Raw genomic sequence first — 21,087 nt, 5'->3', positions numbered from 1 at the left:
CATTACTCAGGTTTTCATTCATCTACTCTCCTTTTCCTACAGTTTTTTCTGACTTTTATGCTTCTTTCTTCTCTGTCTGTAACTTCTCTGACCTTCCCTTCTCAGCTATCTTCTACTCTTAGTTTCCTTTCTCTGACTTCCAATACCTCAAATAAGGATCTTGGCAAGAGGGATGTTTAGACTGAAAAATCTAATGTACACATTTCCATAAAGTCACATAAATAATTATTAGACTAAAATCTCATAGCTGCCAAAAGAATTCTGCAATGCAGAGTTGTTCTTCAATAAAGTCCTGAAAATGTTAATATTCAGATTAGCTGCTGGAAAGCAATCCATTGCAGTGACTTCTAATATGACTCAGTTCTTCTGCATCTGAGTTGCTTTACCCAGTACTTTTATTTGAAAGACTGTCTTCTGTCAGTTTCTCAGTTCTGTTTTACTATGTATTTTTTCATATAAATGGTCTTTTGTTTCCTTTTTCAGAAAAGAAAACATTCACAAAAGAAAAAGATAGCATATTACACTTAAACACAGCTATGACCTCCCTCAAGGCAGCTGGGTGGTTCACTGCATTTAGTACCTGTCTGGAGTCAGGAAGATTCTTCTTTGGGAAATTAAATCCAGTCTCAGATAAGCTGTGATACCCTGGGCAAGTCATTTAACCTTGTATGCTTTAGTTCCTTATCTGAAAATAAGCTGGAGAAGAAAATGGCAATCCACTGCAGTATCTTTGCCAAGAAAATCCCAAACGGGGTCACAAAGAGGCAGGCATGACTGAACAATAAATCATCTCCCTCTCCCAACCATGTCTCTTCTCAAAAAAAAAAAAAAAAAATCCAATTCCTTCAACTGATCTCCAGTCTCTTTACAATCCTATTATCCTGGACACTACAGCTTTACAATGTTCAAAATATGGCATCCAGAACTCAACACAATACTTGCAGATGTGGTCTTTTATATCTCCCTTTCCAGCTCCGTAGTTTTTACCCTAAACTATTGTAATGTAAATGTTAAACTTTGATTATCATAGTCCCATCACTTCTGACCCAGACTTGCCCCCTGGAGAACAGGGAAAGACTGAAGGTACTTCTAAAGAAAAGGCTATGCCTGACCATCTGTGCCCCTCTCTTTGGTTTATGTTGTCCTTAAAATATCTCCAGGAGCTTGAATACAACTCATTGATTGAGTCTTCCAAAGACACACAACACAAAGATGCAGAAAAATGGATGCACAATGAAAATTACAAGATAGGGCTTTCCTACTCTTTCACACAGAGGTCTTACTAGGATTTCTTTATTTCCTGTCAATATAGTTAGTACTGTAATATTCCAATTATTTTAAGCAAAGCAGACCCAGACTTCTAGGCACGTCTAGGAAGTGACAGAAAACTTCAGCTGGGATGAGAGAATGGCAACAGATTCTGCCTTCCTGCCCAACACAACACTGGGCCAGTTTTCATAATTGAGCTAATATTTGGACCAGTGATTCTCAATTTTCTTTTAAGTCACAGTATTACATATATAAACTGGAAGAAGGGAGAAAAATTTAGAACTCAAAATCTTGGGAAAATGAATGCAAAAATTTTCACAATATGTAATTGAGAGAAAAAATTAAAATAGTATTAAATCACAGCATGGTATTATTTTGGCCAGAAATAATTTTGGCACATAACTGAAGAATCAAAAGGCTTGCATGTGTATATAAACAAGTGCAAATATGAAGCCAATATAATTCAAGGCATGCCTAACAAAAATTCATGGCATACTTTTTGAAAACCAGGCTAAGTGGCAGTGAGGTAGCTGAAAGACACAGGTTATTCACTATTGATGTTTGAAAGCTGAGCACATCATAGTACCTAGATAGAGTTGACAAGTGCCTAGAGAGAACAGGAGATGTGTATGACATCATAGAATAGCTAGCTATTGGGGTCATGTGTCCCTAAGTATCTCTTTCTTTGCATCCATTGCTATGTGTCCCCATTGCTTATTTATTCCCCTGGGGTGAAGGGGATAGGGTGGGCTATACTATTCTGCAAGCTACCTTAGTTCATGGGCTCAGAGAGCTTTCAACTTAATCAGCAAAGACCACATTCTCCCGAGGCTCCTTCTAAGTCATTCCCATTCCATGGAAGATGTAGGAGGACTCTAAATTTAGCTTCCTGTTCTGCCTCTCTCTATTCTCTGTTTGACCCTGAATGCCCTTGGACCCAGTTCTGATTACTGAGTTCCTATCTTTTCCAATTATCTGAGTCTCTAAATTGACTTCCTAGCTGTTACAAAATATTTACAACAAAACAACAAAAGCACTATAATCTTTACAAAGCTCACAATGAGTCTGTAATTCATATAAGGTATTCATTACTAGCTCCAGGTGATGTAGTGGAGATAAATCATCAGATCTGGAATCATGATGACTCATCTTTGTGAGTTCAAATCAGACCTCTGACACTTTCTAGCTCTATGACTCAGGACAAGTCTCTTAACCCTGTTTACCTCAGTTTCCTCCATCTAAAAAATGAATTGGAGAAGGAAATAGCAAACCATTCCAGTATTTTAACCAGGAAAAGCCCAAATGGGGTCATTGAAGAGTGGGACACAACTGAACTAATTGTCTTAATTTGACATTTGAATTCAGGTTACTTGACACCAGCCACCCTTTCCAGGACACCTTTATTGTTTCTCTATTGACCTGCCTCTGAGACTGTGGTGCTATCTTGTCTCCTCTCATCCCTTTCAGGATCTGTCCTCCTTCCCTTAATCCTGATGGTGATGGTGGAGTTTAGAATATTAAAGACCATAGGACCTCCAATTTCCAAATTAGTTTTGATTCACCCCTTCTTCCTCCACTATTCTAGATCTCATCCCTAACAATGAACACTCCCCTTCAATAGAGTTTTCTCCCTTTCCTGTGGTTATATTGTTGCTTCTAGTTCCTAAGCACTCCAAGTCAAATGTTGGACTCACTCCTGGCAGTGGCTGTCATGGCTGAAGACACATTTCTGCAAGCTGTCCAGGGTCATGAGGCTGATGTGCTCAAACATGTTCAGGCGGGTACCGCCCCCAACACATAGATTCCGCCATTTCATCTGCCCAAGAGAGAAATCCTAAGTGTGAGTCCAGGGTCCCCCTAGGAGCTGAAGTTTTGCCCTGAGCCTCTCTGACAAAATGCCAGAGAAAGCAAGGGAAGGATCCCTCTTTGTCACTGGGAATCAAGTTGGGGGGGGGGGGTTGAGCTACATATCACATTCAGAACTCTGCTTAGGGTTAGAGAGAATCATTGATTAGGAACTAGGAGAACTGGGGTTCAATCCAAGTTATGCTTCTGTGTGACCTACTTTATTTCTCTGAGTCTCAACTCCCTTCTTCAGCTGTAAAAATGGGGATGGTTAACACTGACCTCTCAGTCTCATAGGATGCTGCAAGAAAATGAGGTCATGGATAGAAAACTGAGCTGAAAGGGTAAGTACTGGAAAAGACTCATCTATGATGGTAATCATGGGCTCTTCTCCACCACTTCAACCCCCTTAGGCTAAATTCAGAGAAAGAGGGTGGTGGGATGCCTAACAGACATATCTAGGCATTTTTTCCACCCAAAATACCAACCACAAATGATGCCTGAGGTAACATAGACTAAAAGCACCATCATTTGAGGATCAGGGGAGATACCCAAGTGAGACTATGGTACAACTTGAGACTGAGGACATGGAACAGAATACAGCCAGCCAGACTTTATTCAAGTCTACCTTTGTTGGCTTCCTCTTTTAAGTCATTATTCTTGCTAACTAGGTCCTAAAGTCTATTTATTCCTACTGGAGTATTGCAGCAACCTCTAATTTCCTTTTTTTCCCAGGGAAAAAGCCTTGATTATCTTGCTGTAGTCATGGCCATCATCACACTTATTGTAATACAAAGTGGTCTAAGTAAGAATTCACTCCATGTAGGCTCTTGGCCTCTTAGAGTCTCCTACTCCCACCTACACACAATTTTTCCAGTCTTACGTGCATGATGTCTGTGGACTGGTTGAAGATCTTTATGTAGGGTTTGAGGATGTCAAAGTGAAAAGCTGGGGTCAGCAAGCGACGATGCCGGTTCCATTTGTCTCCTTTGCTCAGAAGCAACCCATCCCCTGGGAAAGAGATGGTTGGAGAAGCCCATGTCCAGCCCACAATAATAAACTACTTCAGAACTGTGAACCTATACACTAATCCCACAGCATGCCCACATACCAATTGTTTACTTATTCCTATTCTTAAATCCCTCACCCACAACCACTAGCTCTCAGCCCTTCATTACCCAAATACTCACCCTCCCAAGATTCTATTCCCCCTTGGTCCATTAATAATCATCCTTTTAGTTCAATGAGCGTCATGGTCAAAAGCATCTTGGGCATTTTCTCCTCAGGTATCTTCTCAAGTCCTAGTGCTTCTGCCCCTGACTATCACTTACCCAGCCAAGGCTTGAAGAATCCATAGAAAAGTTCATCCTTGGGTGCAATATTAGCTGTTGAGACATATGTGTTATTTCAATGACTAAAAACAATAGATTGAAAACAGGGGGAGGAATGTGTCACAAAAATAGCCAAGAGAAGTAAAAAAACTCAATCTCAAACTGGGAAAATAGGGGATTGAAGCTTCCTTTTCTTTGAAATTTCCCATCCCCAACACAAAAACAAGCATCTCACCATTCCCCAATTGACAAATGGTCGACGGATATGCAAAGACAATTTACAGATGAGGAAATCAAAGTGATCCATAGTCATATGAAAAATTTCTCTAAATCATTACTTATTAGAGAAATGCAAATTAAAGCATCTCTGAGGTATCACCTCATGCCTCTCAGACTGGCCAATATGACTAGAAAGGACAATGATCAGTGTTGGAAGGGATGTGGGAAATCTGGAAACTAATACATTGTTGGTGGAGCTATGAACTCATCCAACCTTTCTGGAGAGCAGTTTGGAATTGTACCCAAAGGGGCAACAAAAATGTGCATACCCTTTGATCCAGCAATACCACTACTGGGTCTATATCCTGAAGAGATTATGAAAAAGGGTAAAAAAAGATCACTTGTACAAAAATATTCATAGCAGCCCTGTTTGTGGTGGCAAAGAATTGGAAATTAAGTAAATGTCCTTCAGTTGGGGAATAGCTTAACAAACTGTGGCATATGTATGTCATGAAACACTATTGTTCTATTAGAAACCAGGAGGGATGGGAATTCAGAGAAGCCTGGAAGGATTTGCATGAACTGATGCTGAGTGAGATGAGCAGAACCAGAAAAACATTGTACACCCTAACAGCAACATGGGGGTGATGAGCAACTTTGATGGACTTAATCATCCCATCAGTGCAACAATCAAAGATAATTTTGTGGTATCTGTGATGGAAAATACCATGTGTATCCAGAGAAAGAATTGCGGAGTTTAAACAAAGACCAAAGACTATTACCTTTAACTTAGAAAAAAATTGTTATCTTATTATGTAATTTTGCTATCTCTTATACTTTATTTTTCTTCCTTAAGGATATGATTTCACTCTCATCACATTCAACTTGGATCAATGTATACCATGGAAACAATGTAAAGACTAACAGACTGTCTTCTGTGGGGGGGGGGGGAGGGAAGCAAAATTGGGGGGAAATTGTAAAACTCAAAATAAATAAAATCTTTCTTAAAAAAATCTCCTAAGGACAACAATCGAGATCAGGGTGAAAAATAGAATAAAGTTGGGTAGAGGGCAAGAGCAGAAGGCTTAATGTGGGAGAATAATTGAACAAAATCTGATGTGTTACCCGGACAAATCCCAAAGATGGTCCCAAATTTGACCCAAACCACCCTGGCAATGACCAAGGTATGACCCAAATTGTCCTCTTATTCTTAGACACCATTCAAACATGGGCCCAGACCTGGCCTGCCAGATCATCAAGAAATAAAGTTTGCTTTTCCAATATTGCCCATAATTCTGCATTCCTGACTTAAGAATTCCCAGTTATTCTTCCAGTTGTTTGTCACTTCTTCATACCTCAAGTGTTCTCCCACACTGGTACTTCCTTCACTCTCTGTAACCTTCTCACCCTCTAATATCTCTCCATCTCTGTGGTTCCCTTTCTCCCATGACTGATATCTAGACCTCCATTTTGAAGGGGACCCCAGACTTTCCATCTTTGATTCCACTTCTAACTTGACTTCTGAATCTTCATTCCCTCATGTTCCTCTCCCCTTTTCTTTCATTAAAATATCAACTCCTTAAAGGCAAGGCTATTGGGTTTTTTTGTTTTTAGGGTTTTTATCAGATTACTCACTGTTATGGGGAAGAGAGAGGGTAAGGAGGGAGGCAGAAAAATATGGAACTTAAAAGCTTACAAAACTGAATGTTTAAAATTATCTTTGCATGTAATTGAAAAAATAAAATTAAATAACATAAAAAATAATTCCTGCTCTTGAAAAACTTATATCCTGTTAGATGAGGAAGGAGGCAAGTGTGAGTTTGTAAGAGTCATAAGTACATAGAAAATATATACATATATATCATGTACATAAAAATATGGTGGTATTTATGCAATATTTTGTGATTCATGGTCACATGGTACCACCAGCAGAATATTAGTGTTAAAAAAACAAGAGGATTCTGGGAAGATGGCAGAATAGGTCAGAAAACTTCCATCTCTCCAAATTTCCTCCACAGAAAAACACAGAACATCAACACAGTGGGAGTGTAGAAATTATTTTTTTTAAAAAATCAGGGTAAAGAAAATTGTTTTCCTAAGACAGAGAAGATGCCAGGAAACACCTCCAAGACAACTCTGCAGAATCAACAAACAATAAAGCCTGGAGGCAGCTGAGCTGGGGAGACAACCTCAGACTTAAAAACTTTCATCTGAAGATAGTGGAGGAGGGAGAAGGGAATCTGATGAGGAGGAAACTTACACTGTTGAAGGACACCAAGCATAGGTGTACTAACAGATTCATCCAGATTGGGAAGGAGAAGGAACTTGCACATACCTGGTGAGTGCAGTCACAGAGGGGTGGGTACCTTGCAAGTGGGCACTTGCAGAAGGGCAGAGTCCCTAGTTTCAGTTCCAGGTCAAAGAGGCTAGCTATATTTTGCAGTTACCAGAGTGATGAGAGAGAGTAAGATCATTTGCCAGACATCTAAACTGGTGACTCTAGTTGTGGTTTAGAAATGGAGAAGAGAGTTCAAGGTGGAGCCCTGGAACAGACCTCAGAAACTAATCTAGGACAAGATCACACTAATAGCTACTAAAAAAGAAAATAAAACAATAAATTAATTAATCTAAAAATGAGCAAACAAAAGAAAAGTCCTCAATCATAGATGGCTGTTATGGGTTTAAAGAAAATTTCAATTGACATTCAATGGATAATAAAGCTAAAAAAGCCACCCCCTCCTTTTCAATGAGAAACATCAATTTGTCCCAAATTCAAAAAGATTTCTTAGAAGAACTTTTTAAAATATTTTAAAAATCAAGTAAGAGAGAGCAAAGAAAAATTAGAAGAAGAAAAAATAAAAGCAATCCAAGAAAATCAAGAAAAATTATGAAAGGTCAACAACTTAAAACAGGGAATCAAAAACATAAGGAAGAAAGTAATTCCCTGAAAACTAGAATTGGGCAATGGGAACTTAATGACATTCTGAGACACAAAGAAATAATAAAACAAAATCAAAAGAATAAAAAAATAGAAGAAAATGTGAAACATCTCATTAAAAAATAGATAATCTAAACAACAGATCAAAGAGAAATAATATAAGAATAGCCAAACTGAATTCAGTTGAACTGAAAATTATGATTAAAAAAGGAATACAATATTACAAGAAATTTTCAAGGAAAAAATGCTCTAAAGTTTTAGAACAAGAAGACAAAGCAAAAATAGAAAAATCCACTGATCCCTGAAATAGATCTCAGGAGGAAAACTTATAGGAAAATTATAGCCACTCAAGTTAAGGCAAAAATATTGGGAGTAATAACTACAATAACAACAAAAACCATATGCAACTACAAGGGTATAAAAATCTTCTAAATTCAGAAATAAGAGGGCCAAGGGGATAGATTAGGGTGAGAGGGTAAAGGAGAAATTCTTGGAGGGATGGGTAGTGTAAGGAATAGAAGGACAAGGAAGTAGATAGAAGTAAAACAGAGGAATGAAAAGGAATAGGAACAGTGAAAAGGAGAGTGAGGAAAAATAGGAGAAAATGTTGTAAATATACAAGTAGTTATATCTTAGAATATGAATGGGATGAATTTACCCCAAAATGGAAACTGACAGCAAATTTAAAATTTTAATTCAACAATGTTGCTTTCAGGAAATACCATAAAAATTAGACATACAGACAAATATAAAAATGGTCAAGAGTAGAATTTATTATGTTAAAAAAAGTAGGAATCATAATCATGATCTCAGACAAAGTAAAAATAGATTTAGTCGAAAGAAAAAACTTTATTGTGTGTCAGCCATATCATTCAATATTGTTTTAGACTGTTTAAAATAATAGCTTTGTTCTTGTCCTTCATTATCAAAGAAGGCTAAAATGATATCGCCATGATAGAGACAAGTTTACTGTGTCTGATCAGATCAATATGAGTTCAGAATGCTCTATCACAGGTTGAGTACAAATAGCCCATGTGAACACACCTGGGCTGGGTTCTCTAAATTTGTGCATTCCTTTGAGCTATTTCAATCCTACTTTGCTCATGGAGCACAGCACCCTCTCTGATGAGAGCACACCACATCGGGCAGTCTTGTGCCAGTGTCTCCCATCCTGCCCAATCAATTCCAAAGTTCTTATACTGATAATAATTAGACAGCATAAAATACCTGAGAGCATACCTGCCAAAACAGACACAGGAACTATTCAAATATAAATATGAAATACTTTTTATACAAATTAAATTAGATTTAAATGATTGAAGTAATATTTATTGCTCAATTTAGTAAAAAAATGACAAGTTTACCTGACTAACAGATTTATGTAATGCCTTCCCAATTAAATTACTTTTAAAAAAATTTTAATTTAAAATTTTTCCTCTTTCCCTTACTTTATTGCTCATGAGGGTCTATATTTTTTGGGGGGGAGGGGGTATTATGTTTACTCCTAAACAAGAATATTTTAATAATGTATAAAAACATCATTTGTACAAAAATAAAATAATTATGAATAAAAAATAAAATTACAATAAGGTGAACAGATTACGAAAAAAAATTATCTCATGATGTTAGAAAAAAATTCATTTGGAAGAACAAAAGTTTAGGAACTTCAAAGAAACCAAGGAGAAAAAGATGTCAAGGAAACAGATTCAATAGTATCAGACCTTAAGCCATATTATAAGTTGAGAGAATTGTTAAAGTATAAAATGTATAATTTTGATGAAATTATGAAACTAAATTTTCTTGTCATGCAACCAAGAATAGAAGCAATGTAGAAAATTGGATAAAAACTTTCATAGATAATCTCTCAGATAGATACAACATTTGATCCAAATATTGCTTGTGCGTAGCTTGTTCATTTAGTAAAATATGGCAAGACAATCTTATGAAGGAAGATGCTATCCACCTTCCAAGAAAGAGATGACAAATGGAAAAAAGGCATTCTGTGGTCTTACAATAATGTTTGTCCTTCATTTTCGAAGACCACAAGATGAGGGAGGTGATGTCATGACAAGCACGTGAATAAGATTTGAACCTTCAGAATCCAGTGGTCAGATATGAATCAGGAGGATTGGAGGTAGTCTTGGGTGGGACACAATCAGAGTTAAATGATTTGCCTAGGGTCATACATCTAGTAAAAATCAAATGTCTGAGGCAGGATTCAAACTCCTGTCCACCTGACTCCAAGGCCAATGCTCTATCCACTGCACCACCTAGCTGCCCTATGGTCTTACATATATGTGAATGAATATATATGTGTATATATGAGCATATTTATAGGTACCTATGTATATCATATATATATTAATATATATATATATATGTATATATATATACTAGATTGTTGCTTCCTTGGAGAAGTGTGGGGGTAGAGTAAAAAGTGCACAGCAGAGGCAAGAAAACATATCAGGAAGCAAAGGAAAGCTGGATAGTTTTGAAAACAATGCATAATATTTATTATATAGGTTTTCTTGAAATAGAAATGTATTACTTTATATTGAATCCTCTTGTGTTCTGTTGTGTTCATGGAAAAGGTTTTTTTTTTTTTCCTTATTTTGTATTTAAGTTTAAAATAATTTTCTTAAAAACATTAGTTTTAATTCTAGGGAAAAGCCAGGGGTCTTTCAACTCCATAGACAATTTACCAAAAAAAGAAATGTAGGTTCCCCTTTTGCTTCTATTTTATTTTTAAGTATATTAATCATCCATCCACAGTTTAAACCCCAGTGAAGCTAAAATGGACAGTGGTGACTTTGTTTTTGTTGGCTATGGTCCTGTCCAGTTCTAAAATTCTTCCAGCTCTGAGACATCTTCCCCTTGAGAAAGGAGGTAGGAAGCAAAGATCAGGGAGTGGATAAAAGAGGAGAATTGGGGGTTCCCCCTGCCTTCTTTGAACCAGAATTTATAATACTCTCTGCTTTGCATTCAAGGCCCTTCACAAGCTGCCCTCCATCCCATTAGCGGTTTCCTTTATCTCCTCTCCTGGTGATCTGCACTTCACTGACACAGGGAGCTGAACCTTAGACAAGATACTTTCCCCAACTTCAACCATCTCCCATTCCTACAATACTCTCCTTCCTTGTGACTCCACCTTGTGGCTTCTCTAGCTTCCTACAAGTCACAGCTAAAATCTCACCTACTACACAGGAAGCCTTTCCAAGTCACCTTAATTCTAGCCTCCCCTGGAATACTGATTTCAACTTATTTTAAATATACATATATAGAGAAATAGATATTTCTATAAATAAATTTAGCTACAGATATAGGCACAGAAATGGATATAGATGTGGATATGGATATAACTGTAGACATAGTTATGGATATATAGATATGGATATAGATATGGGTATATATGGATATAGATATAGGTACATGTATAGATATGGTCATAAATATAGATAAGGACACATAGATACAAATGCAATACAGATACAGACACAGATAAGGATATAGATATAGATGTAGTTATAGATATAGATGTAGATATAGGCATAGATATGATATAAATTCAGACATAGATATACATATGGATAGTAATATATATAAATATTGCTGTATATGTGGATATAGATAGATGTAGATATAGATTATAGATATAAACATAAATATGGATATAAATACAGACACATACAGATACAAATACAGATAGATACAGATATAAGTATACATGTAGATATGGATATAGATAAAGTATAGGGACAAATATATAGATAAAGATATAGGTAGAGATATATAACAGGAACAGTATTTCACCTTTCTTTGCATCCTTAGTGTTTAGCACACTGTCTGGCAAATATAGGTCCTTGATCAATGTTTATTACTAACTGATTCCTGACTTTCCTCTGCATACTAAACACTTTGGGTATTGGATGAAACTTCCTATGATTAAATCCTTCATCACTATTTTCCTTCCTTCTTTCAACTTCTCATTACTTCTAACTTCTTTTACTTCCATGTCCCTATTTTATTTTTCCACTATTCCCTCCCTTTTCTTCCCCTTCCATCACATTTCTGTTCCTCAAACTTTTCCTATTCCTTCATTTTTACATTTAGTAATTCTTGCTGCAGTCTGTCTCAAGGAGAAACTAAATTCTTGAAGTCAATTATCTATTTTCTCACCTTATAAGGTGTTCTTTGATCATGTACATCAGTGGGAGAATTGGTGAATAGCTGAGGGGGCAGATCATGATATAACCATGATCTTGGGGAATTCCATACCTGAAGCTGATATAAGAGGTTTGATGTAGTCTGGGTGGCAGATGAAAATAATTGGGTATAAGGGTCCACCCCACAATAGAAAGATGTACTTGAAAGTGGTCACAATTTTAGCAACATACTGCAGGCCTTCCTCAGAGGGTTTGATCTGTAAAGAATGAAACAGGAAAGTCAGCACTTTCAAATAGCTTTTCAGGAAAAGTCTAACCTCTTATGGTCAGGAAAAGACTGAGGATTCCCAAATGGGTACAGAAGCATGAGTTTTCTGAGGATCATCTCCCTCATGCAACCAGTGGGAGAGGATAATGAAACCTATATCACAGAAAGAGTCCAAATCTGGACAGAATGTCAGCATTGTAGGGACCCTAGAGACTATCTAACACATATTTAAACAAAAATCTCCCGGATAATATACTCAACAAATAGTCCTTATATTTCTTCTTGAAGACCTTCTACTGTTTCTAGAGAGTCATTCCAGATTGAGATAGGCATTATTGAAAGGAAGTTTTACCTAATTTAAAGCCTAGAATAGATTCTCTTTGCTTTCCATCCATACTATTCCTAGTTCTGCCCCCTGTGATCAAGCAAGACAATTCTAATTTCTCTTCCATGGTTTCCACACCATGATAGCCCTTCAATAAAGACAATCTACAAAATGGAAAAAAAGCTTTACATCCAGTTCCTCAGATAAACATATGATTTCCAAGATATACAGAAAACTGACATAAATATATAGGACCAAGATCCATTCCCTCAATAAATAAGTGATCAAAAGATACCAACAGTTTTAAGAATAAATGAAGATGATCAACAAATATGAAAATTTCTCCAAATTAGTAATAATAAATGAATAAAATGCTGTAGTTTCATTTATCAACATGGAAAAGATGATTACAAGAGCATTCAATGTTGTGGGAAAACAGGAACAATAATACACTGTTGGCAGAACTGTGAATTGATTCAATCATTCTAAACAGTTTATAAATATCCAAGAAAAATCACTAAATAGTCCATATTCTTTGACCTAATTATCCTGGTTATTTGTTCTTGTCCTTGACCAAAACGACATCACTATGTTAGAGGCAAATCAGAGTGTATCTGACTGTTACTTATCAGAACAATATGAGCTCAGCATCTACCACAAGTTGGCACAGATGGTACATGTGAACACCTGGGGTGGGTTCTCTAAACTTGCACATCCTAATTATAGACCCTAAAAGAAAGGAAAAGAAGGAAGGAAGGAAGGAAGGAAGGAAGGAAGGAAGGAAGGAAGGAAGGAAGGAAGGAAGGAAGGAAGGAAGGAAGGAAGATCCTACATATATGTAATCCTATTTTGAAATATAATGGAGGTTACACAGAACATGTGCAAAGATTTGTTTTCTACTTCTAACTGTCCACATGTGAGTGACTTGTGCGCTGAATACTTCAGGATTGGCAATAGCCCCTGACCCAGAACAGTCAAAGGAATAATGGATCTTGAAAAGGACAATGACTCTGTCTCTCTTGATCTGTCTTCTTATATCCCTTTAGCTGGCATTATGAAACTCTAACCCTTCCTGTGAAGAGGGCAGATCGAATTGCATTTCACTCTTTTCTACCCCTTCACCACCATGTGCTCACAGCATATGGCAGCTAAAGTACATGTCCTTGCATGGATACCCAGAGTTGGTGGTCTCGTTGTACATTACCCTACGGGAGAAGATGGAGTCCCTGGGTAAGTGAATCTGGACTTTAAAGTTGCCTCTTTTGTGTTTGTGCTCATGTGGTTTTCAGTGAATAAGTATCAGTACCTAAATAATTGTGTCCCACTTTATCCTGAGAAACTATTCCGTGAATTCCAAAGGTTCAGAAGTTCTGAGTCCCTTATTCACAGTTGATTGGTGGCATGGGGTGGGATGGAGAGAGAGGAAAGAAAAGGGGATGCCTTGGGGTGGCTAGGTGGTGCAGTGGATGGAGCACTGGCCCTGGAGTCAGGAGGACCTGAGTTCAAATCCAACCTCAGACACTTAATAATTATCTAGCTGTGTGGCCTTGGGCAAGTCACTTAATCTCATTGCCTTGCAAAAAATAACCTAAAAAAAAGACAGGGGTGCCCCAACAGATAGTACAATGTTTCTTGGGGGGAGAAGATCATTATGGATTTTTTTTTGCAAGGCAAACAGGGTTAAGTGGCTTGCCCAAGGCCACACAGCTAGGTAATTATTAAGCGTCTGAGACCAGATTTGAACCCAGGTACTCCTGACTCCAGGGCCGATGCTTTATCCACTAGTTGCCCCTCAAATTTACTTTTAACGAAAAGAAAACTTCCTAGGATTGATGTATCCAAACATAAGGCCCCAAGGAGATAGTGGTGATCATACTTTATTAGGGTTCATCAAGCAATGGCTGATTTTTATTATTATTTTTTATTATTTAAGGTTCAGGACTATTTTTGCTGGTTAGAAGTTTATTTGACTGGCTGAAATCTGTCTCATGGGGTATTAAAAATTTTTGAAGATCTCAAATATTTCTAAGACATAAAGCCAAAAGAGAGAAAGGAAGAAATATAACATCTATAAATATTAGTTTAAGATCCCCAATTTAAGAAATTTTATTTTTGGAAGGATTCAAACCAGCTCTAAAGCTGTGGTTACCTGTGCCATATAAATCTCATGTCTGAATCAATGCATTGTGAACCTCTAAATTAATTTAATCTGTGGTTTGATTTAATTTATCTATAGATTGTATACTAAATCTATTTTACTAGGTCCATTTCCTTACAGGATTATGAAATTATGATTCTGCTTGACCTAAGAGATAGACAAGACTGCTTTATAGAAAAAAATAATTTTATCTCTCCAATGTAATTTTAAACTATTAAAAACTTTAGAATTTAGAACATTAGAATCAGCATTCAGCTATTTTTCCTGAGTTCTAAATCTGTGCTTAAGTATAATAAAAACCCATGTTTTAACTACTGGAAACTCTGCATTATGGTATTGCTACTATAAGGACTCAGTGGGATTATTTTTCACATGACAGCTGAATGACTATAGGTTGCATTTGCTGTACAGAGATCTTTCTCAGAAAAATGATACAAGTTGGAGGAGATGTTGAAAAATTGATACACATTCATTGTTGGTGAAATTATGAGGTGGGGGGCAGCTTGGTGGTTCTGAAAAGCAGTTGGACCTGAGTTCAAATTCAGCCTCAGACACTTGATACTTACATCCAAAGGGCTATAAAAATGCCCTTAATGCTATAAAAAGTGCCCTTATTCCTTTGATCAAGGAATATCACTAATAAATCTGTATGCCAAAAGAGATTAGGAGGGGAAAAAAAGAAAAGGACCCTTGTACAAAAAAAATTATAATAACCTTTTTTGGTATGGCTGCAAATTTGAAATTCAGGGGATGTCCATCAATTGGGGAATAATTGATTAAGTTGTGATTTATGATTACAATGGAATACTTTTGTGCTATTAGAAATGATAAGCAGGATGATTTCAGAAAAACCTGGGGAAAGACTCTAAAGTAAAGTGAAGTGAGCAGAATAAGGAGAACATCATATATAGTAATAGCAAACTTGTAGGATGATCAACTGGGAATGACTTAGTTTTTCTCAAGAATACATTTCCAAGGGCCTCATGGACCATCTCCAGTGAAAGAACTGAAGGAGTCTGAATGTAGATAGAATGATACTATTTTTCATTTTCTTTATTCATTCATAAGTTTTTTTTTTCTTTTGAACTGTGTTTTTCTTCACAACATGATTAATATGAAAATGTTTTGCATGGCTGCACATGTATAACCTATATAAAATTGTTTATCACCTCAGGGAGGAGGAATGGTGAAAAGGGAGGAGATAATTTGAAATGCAAAATTTTTATAAAATGTAAAAATTATTTTTACATGCAATTGGAGAAAAATATTTTAAAAATTTTAAAGAACTCTTTTTTAGTTTGATGAAACTTGATGGTCTCCATAGTCCCTTCCAACTCTGAAATTCTGTCATTTTACAATTTTATGAAATATCTACAACATAGGGTAACTAGATGGCTCAGTAGTTAGAGTGCCAGGCTTGGAGTCAGGAAGAATTATCTTCCTGAGTTCAAATCCAACCTCAGACACCAACTAGTTTTGTTACTTCAGGCAAGTCACTTCACCCTTTTGGCTTTCCTCATCTGTAAAATGAGCTGGAGAAGGAAATGCCAAACACTACTATAACTCTACCAAGAAAACTTCAAATGACTCACAAAGAGTGGGACACAACTGAAATGGCTGAATAACAACAATCACCTGTAACATATAAACATCATGCTAATATAAAATCAATTCAGAAACAGTTCCTGCCCTCAAAGAGCATCCAGATTATAGCATTGTACAGAGATCAAGAGCTACAAGATAATTCAAGGAGGAAGAACTCATTAGTTCCTCTAGAAAGTGATCCATGAATAGAGTCTGAAAGGATATTAAGGATACCCAGAAATAGACAGGAAAAGGACAATTCAAAGGTTTAACAGGAATTGGGACGCCAAGGTCTACAGTAATTAAGTAAGTTCAACTGGAACATAGAATGAGCTAAAGAGAGTGAAATGAAATAGTCTAGTGCCAGATTTTGCTTGGGGGGTGTTAAGACTGGTCCTGTGAACCTGTAATTGAATCCAAGACGGAAGAGCTCAGGGAGGAATCTCCTAGTGCCCATGCAAATCAGAAGTTTACAGTCTGGGAATACCGGGGTACTGCCAAGTAAAGAGACAATGAGTGGGTAAAAACTGGTTTAAGTGGTACCTGGCCCCAATCCCCAGGCTGCATGGAAGCCAAGATTCAACTGACAGTCCCCAGATCCCTGGTCACTTACTTGCCAAGGCATGATTAGAGTCAAATTTTCTGAGTCCTTGTCCTCATTTCTCATTACTCATTAGACAAAGAAAATACCCAGATTTCACTGACACAGACTAGCCCTACTGCCTTCACCTACTGGATTAGGGAATGGGGAAAGGGAAAGAATGGCATGGATCATCTCCAGTGAAAGAACTGAAGAAGTATGAATATAGATAGAATTAGAGCTAGTGACATTTGAGGGGGGCAGTGTCCCCAAGCTACCCATTCCTGTGGAACAGATTGTTTCTTCAGAAATAGTGCCCTTCTGTTTTGTCCTGCAGGGACTTGTCAGCATTACAAAGCCAGTATGGATCAGAGATGAGTCTTGAACACAGGTCTTCCTAATTATGTCCTTTCTCTTTATTAAAACACACTATCTCTTAGATTATGAAGGTTTTTGCATATTAAATGAGAATTTGCCTTTTATTCTGGGAGCAATGAGGAACACTACAATGAGCAATAAGAGGCTAAGAATCTAACTATGTCACTCTTCTACTCAGTAAACTGCAGTGGCTCCCTATTACCTCTATTTGCCTAATAAAGTTCTTCATAACCAGGTCCTAACTTATATTTCCAGCCAAACTACACATTACTCCTTGCTACACACTATAGAGACTAATCAAAGTAGCTTTCTTTATTATTCCTCATTTTTTCCCAGCTACATGTCTTTCCACTGCCTGTCCCTCATGCCTGGATACACACCCTTTTATCATCTCTCCTTCTTATTATTCAATGACTAAATTCCCAGAAAACAAAGGTTCACCTTTTAATATGATTATTACATGAATGTTATATGATTATGAGTTGTGAAATGTAGCCTCTTAGAATTGAAAGTATCACTGAAGGGAAATAGGCACACAGTAGGCATGAGTAAGCTACAGTAAGGTCCTTCCTTCAAAACTCAGCATATCACCTTCTACATAAAGCTTTTCCTGATTCTCCCCCACTCCCCAGCTACCACTGCCTTTATTCCAAAAATTTACCATATAGAGAGATTACATAAGTCTCATATAAGTATATATTTTTCCATCTGAGGCAGGTAGTGGCAAAGAAGATAAAATCCTCCGGCCTGGAGTTAGAGAACCCAAGTTCAAATCCTTCCTCAGACACCTGCTGGCTATGTAACCTTGAATCAGCCACTTAATTACTTTTTGTCTCAACTCTATAATGAGGATAGAAATAGTACTATATAATGAGGATATTAGTCTACTTCCCAAGGTTATTATAAGGATCAAAGGAAATAACATTTGTAAAGTACTTAGCACAGTGTCTGGTTAAAATAGGAGCTATATAAATTTAATTACTGCTATTGTTATTGCTTATTAACATGCAAGCTCCTTGAGGGCAAGGGAGTATTTTATTTTTCTTTTTGCATCCTCAGTGACTAACATGATGACTTTAACAGGAACTTTTAACAATTTTTTATTAATTGATTAATGGATAAGATGTATAGAGAGGAAGGAAGAAAAAAAAACAGAAAATAGGAACAGAATGCTCAAAAACTAACTGGAGTCCCAAAACAATTAAACAAGGGAAATAGCAGGAGATCACCTCCAGAATTTACCTTATCACAGCCCTATGTTTACCTAACCTATTTAATTTGATCCTATGAAATCATAGATTTTCAGATTCAGGACATTAGAACTGGAGTTAGAAGGAAGCTTAGGTTGGCCAACAAAGACATTGAGAGGTGAAAAGAATATCAGAATATCAGAAAATGACCAGTTCTTAAGTCAATGTCAATAAATATTTAATTTAAGCACATGTATTATGCGCTAAGTACTTGGTGATACAGCATCTTCCATCATAAATAGAAATGAAATCAGAATTGGAAGGAGTTTAGACCAGAGAATATTGGAATTGAAAGGATACTTAACCCACAAGGAATTATTTTCCCCTAGCCTTCAGCCCTATATGATAACATCCACTCCTTACCCCTCCCCTGCTCAGATTTAGATGTCATGGTTTGGGTCACAGTGCCCCCTTCTGGCTAATCTACTCAAATTCCTGGTTTTATTTTGATTTAAAGGAGATTATCCTTGTTTCACTACTGTTGCTTGTTCCCCTTTTACAGATGAAGAAACTGGATCATTGAGGTTCATGCCCGGTGGAAACAGACATTTTATGTCAATGGCTATACAAAGGGAAGAGCTGCAAGCAACTGGGAGAGTGATGAAGCAAGTCTCTCAGGGGCAAGAAGGCTTAACCTGAAAGCAGGAATCTTGAAAGTAGGAATAGGGAGATGTGAGAAAGCAATAAATGGAAAGAATTTATTATTAGGCTATAATGGGCAAAAGGAAAGTAGAAGCATACCCATTTTAGCAAAAATATTTCTAATAATTACATTTGTATTCCAAACAATCACTTTCTATACTAATTAAATGCTTTTGCTGATGTCATGCTGCTGTTTTTCTAGGTTCCTGTTTAGCCACAATAATAATTGGATTTCTAGACCATGTTGAGTTTAGAGATCCCCACTTACACACTCGAATTAGCAGTCAAGACACAAAAAGTTCACACATAAAAAATTTCTCAAATAATCAAATGATTTAGTGATTTCATTGATTGGAACATCCTTTCTTATTGTAGATTACAATTAATCCATACCTGTTCATTCTGTTACTCTTATTCATGTCTTGTACCAAGGGTCTACCCAATATTCTGGGAGTCTTCATTGATTTCTCTTGACATTAAAGGTATCAGAAGAACTCACAGGCAAATTTTGTCTTACTCTTTCCAAATAATCACCTCATCTTTCTTTCTATCATAAATTTCTTTAACAGCACCATTTTCTCCAAATCTCCTTCATAGTTTATTTTCTAATATTTTGCAGCCTACTCAGGCCTACTGCGTGCCTATTTCCCTCAGTGATACTTTCAATTCTAAGAGGCTACAATGTTTCACAACTCACAACCATATAACATTCATATAGTAATCATATTAAAAGGTGGATCTTTGTTTTCTGGGAATTTAGTCATTGAATAAATATGACAGTTTTCCAAAGGCAATATATTCTGCTCTCATTCAGCTACTTAATTCTGAATCTATCTACAGTGTCTGTCAAAGAGATAGGTATAGGTTAGATATATATATATATATATATATATATATGCATATGCAGTATTTATATACAAACACATATATATACATTCATCTCAAAACTCTGGAGAGACACATGAACTGATGAAAAGTAAAATGCCCCATATAGAAAATAACAGCAATATTGTGAGCTGATCAATTGTGAATGGCATAGCTATTCTCAGCAATACAGTGATCCACGATAATCTGAAGGATTTATGATGAAAAATGTTATCCATCCCCACAGAAAGAGCTGGTGGTGTCTGAATACAGATTGAAGCATACTTTATTCTTTTAACTTCATTTTTCTTGAAGGTTTTTCCCTATGTTTTCTTTCACAACATTACCATTCTGGAAATGTTTTGCATGACTACACATGCATAGCCTATATCGAGTTGCTTGCTTTCTCTAGGAGGGGAGTGGAGGAAGAAGAAAGGAAGAGAATTTGAAACTCAAAGTTTTCAAAATGAATGTTAAATTTTATTTTTACATGAAATTGGGGGAAAATACTAAATAAACTTTTTTTTAAAACTACAAAAAAAGAAAAGAAAAGAAAAATGGGAGCCATCTGAATAGCTGGAAGAAAAGGGAGATTTACTCTGCCTGCCTCCAAGTGAACAAAACTAGAAAAAAAATCAAAGGAAACTGCAGAGAGACTAATTAAGGTTTTAGGTAAGTGATATCATCCTAATCATAAGAGCTCTCAGAACAAAGAGAACTGCTTTCTGAGGCAGTAAGTTCATTGCTTTTAGGAGTCTTAGATGATCATTTGTTGAGAATAGCTCAGAGTAGATTCTTGCTTAGGTTAGATACCCTCTAAAGTCCATTCCAACTCTGATTTTTGATGGATTTGGGGTTAGATCAGATGGAAATTTTCAACCTGAGAGATGTCAGAGTCCAACAGCACAGAAGGATCATATGAAGCACAAAGGGGCCAAGAATGAGGAAGGGGAAGAAAAGAAGAGAAAAGAAAAGAAAAGAAAAGAAAAGAAAAGAAAAGAAAAGAAAAGAAAAGAAAAGAAAAGAAAAGAAAAAAGAAAAGAAAAGAAAAGAGAAAAGAAGAAAAGAAAAGAAAAGAAAAGAGAAAAGAAAAAAGAAAAGAAAAGAAAAGAAAAGAAAAGAAAAGAAAAGAAAAGAAAAGAAAAGAACTCAAGTAATAAAGGGAAGAAGAGGACCCTATCTGCCCATGGAAAGTTCAGTCACATTGTAAAAGACCTGCTGACTTCAGCATAGGGGATCAGATGGATAAGGAGATGGGGGCTATGTCTTGGAC

At 36.6% G+C, this 21,087-nt stretch overlaps 1 protein-coding gene and 1 long non-coding RNA gene across 5 annotated transcripts in view; one reads left to right on the top strand and one right to left on the bottom strand.

Annotated features, from left to right (window-relative positions):
• Positions 1–21,087, bottom strand: part of LOC141500836 (cytochrome P450 4F2-like) — a 50,367-nt gene that overhangs the window by 5,432 nt on the left and 23,848 nt on the right. For all 4 annotated transcript variants that reach the window (XM_074204323.1, XM_074204322.1, XM_074204325.1 and 1 more), the window contains 4 exons: positions 11,878–12,022; positions 4,446–4,499; positions 3,998–4,125; positions 2,964–3,085 (listed from right to left, as the gene is read on the bottom strand). In XM_074204323.1, the coding sequence (XP_074060424.1) occupies positions 2,964–3,085; positions 3,998–4,125; positions 4,446–4,499; positions 11,878–12,022 (449 nt within the window). The remainder of the gene's footprint in view (positions 1–2,963; positions 3,086–3,997; positions 4,126–4,445; positions 4,500–11,877; positions 12,023–21,087) is intronic.
• Positions 6,750–19,594, top strand: LOC141500839 (uncharacterized). The gene is made up of 3 exons (XR_012472051.1): positions 6,750–7,002; positions 13,405–13,588; positions 18,811–19,594. It is a non-coding gene; the product is annotated as an uncharacterized LOC141500839 (long non-coding RNA).

The sequence above is a fragment of the Macrotis lagotis genome, chromosome X (genome assembly GCF_037893015.1).
Source record: "Macrotis lagotis isolate mMagLag1 chromosome X, bilby.v1.9.chrom.fasta, whole genome shotgun sequence".
Classification (NCBI taxonomy): domain Eukaryota; kingdom Metazoa; phylum Chordata; class Mammalia; order Peramelemorphia; family Peramelidae; genus Macrotis; species Macrotis lagotis.
The sequence above is the reverse complement of the archived record's forward strand: the minus strand, read 5'-3'. Positions and strand labels throughout refer to the sequence as shown.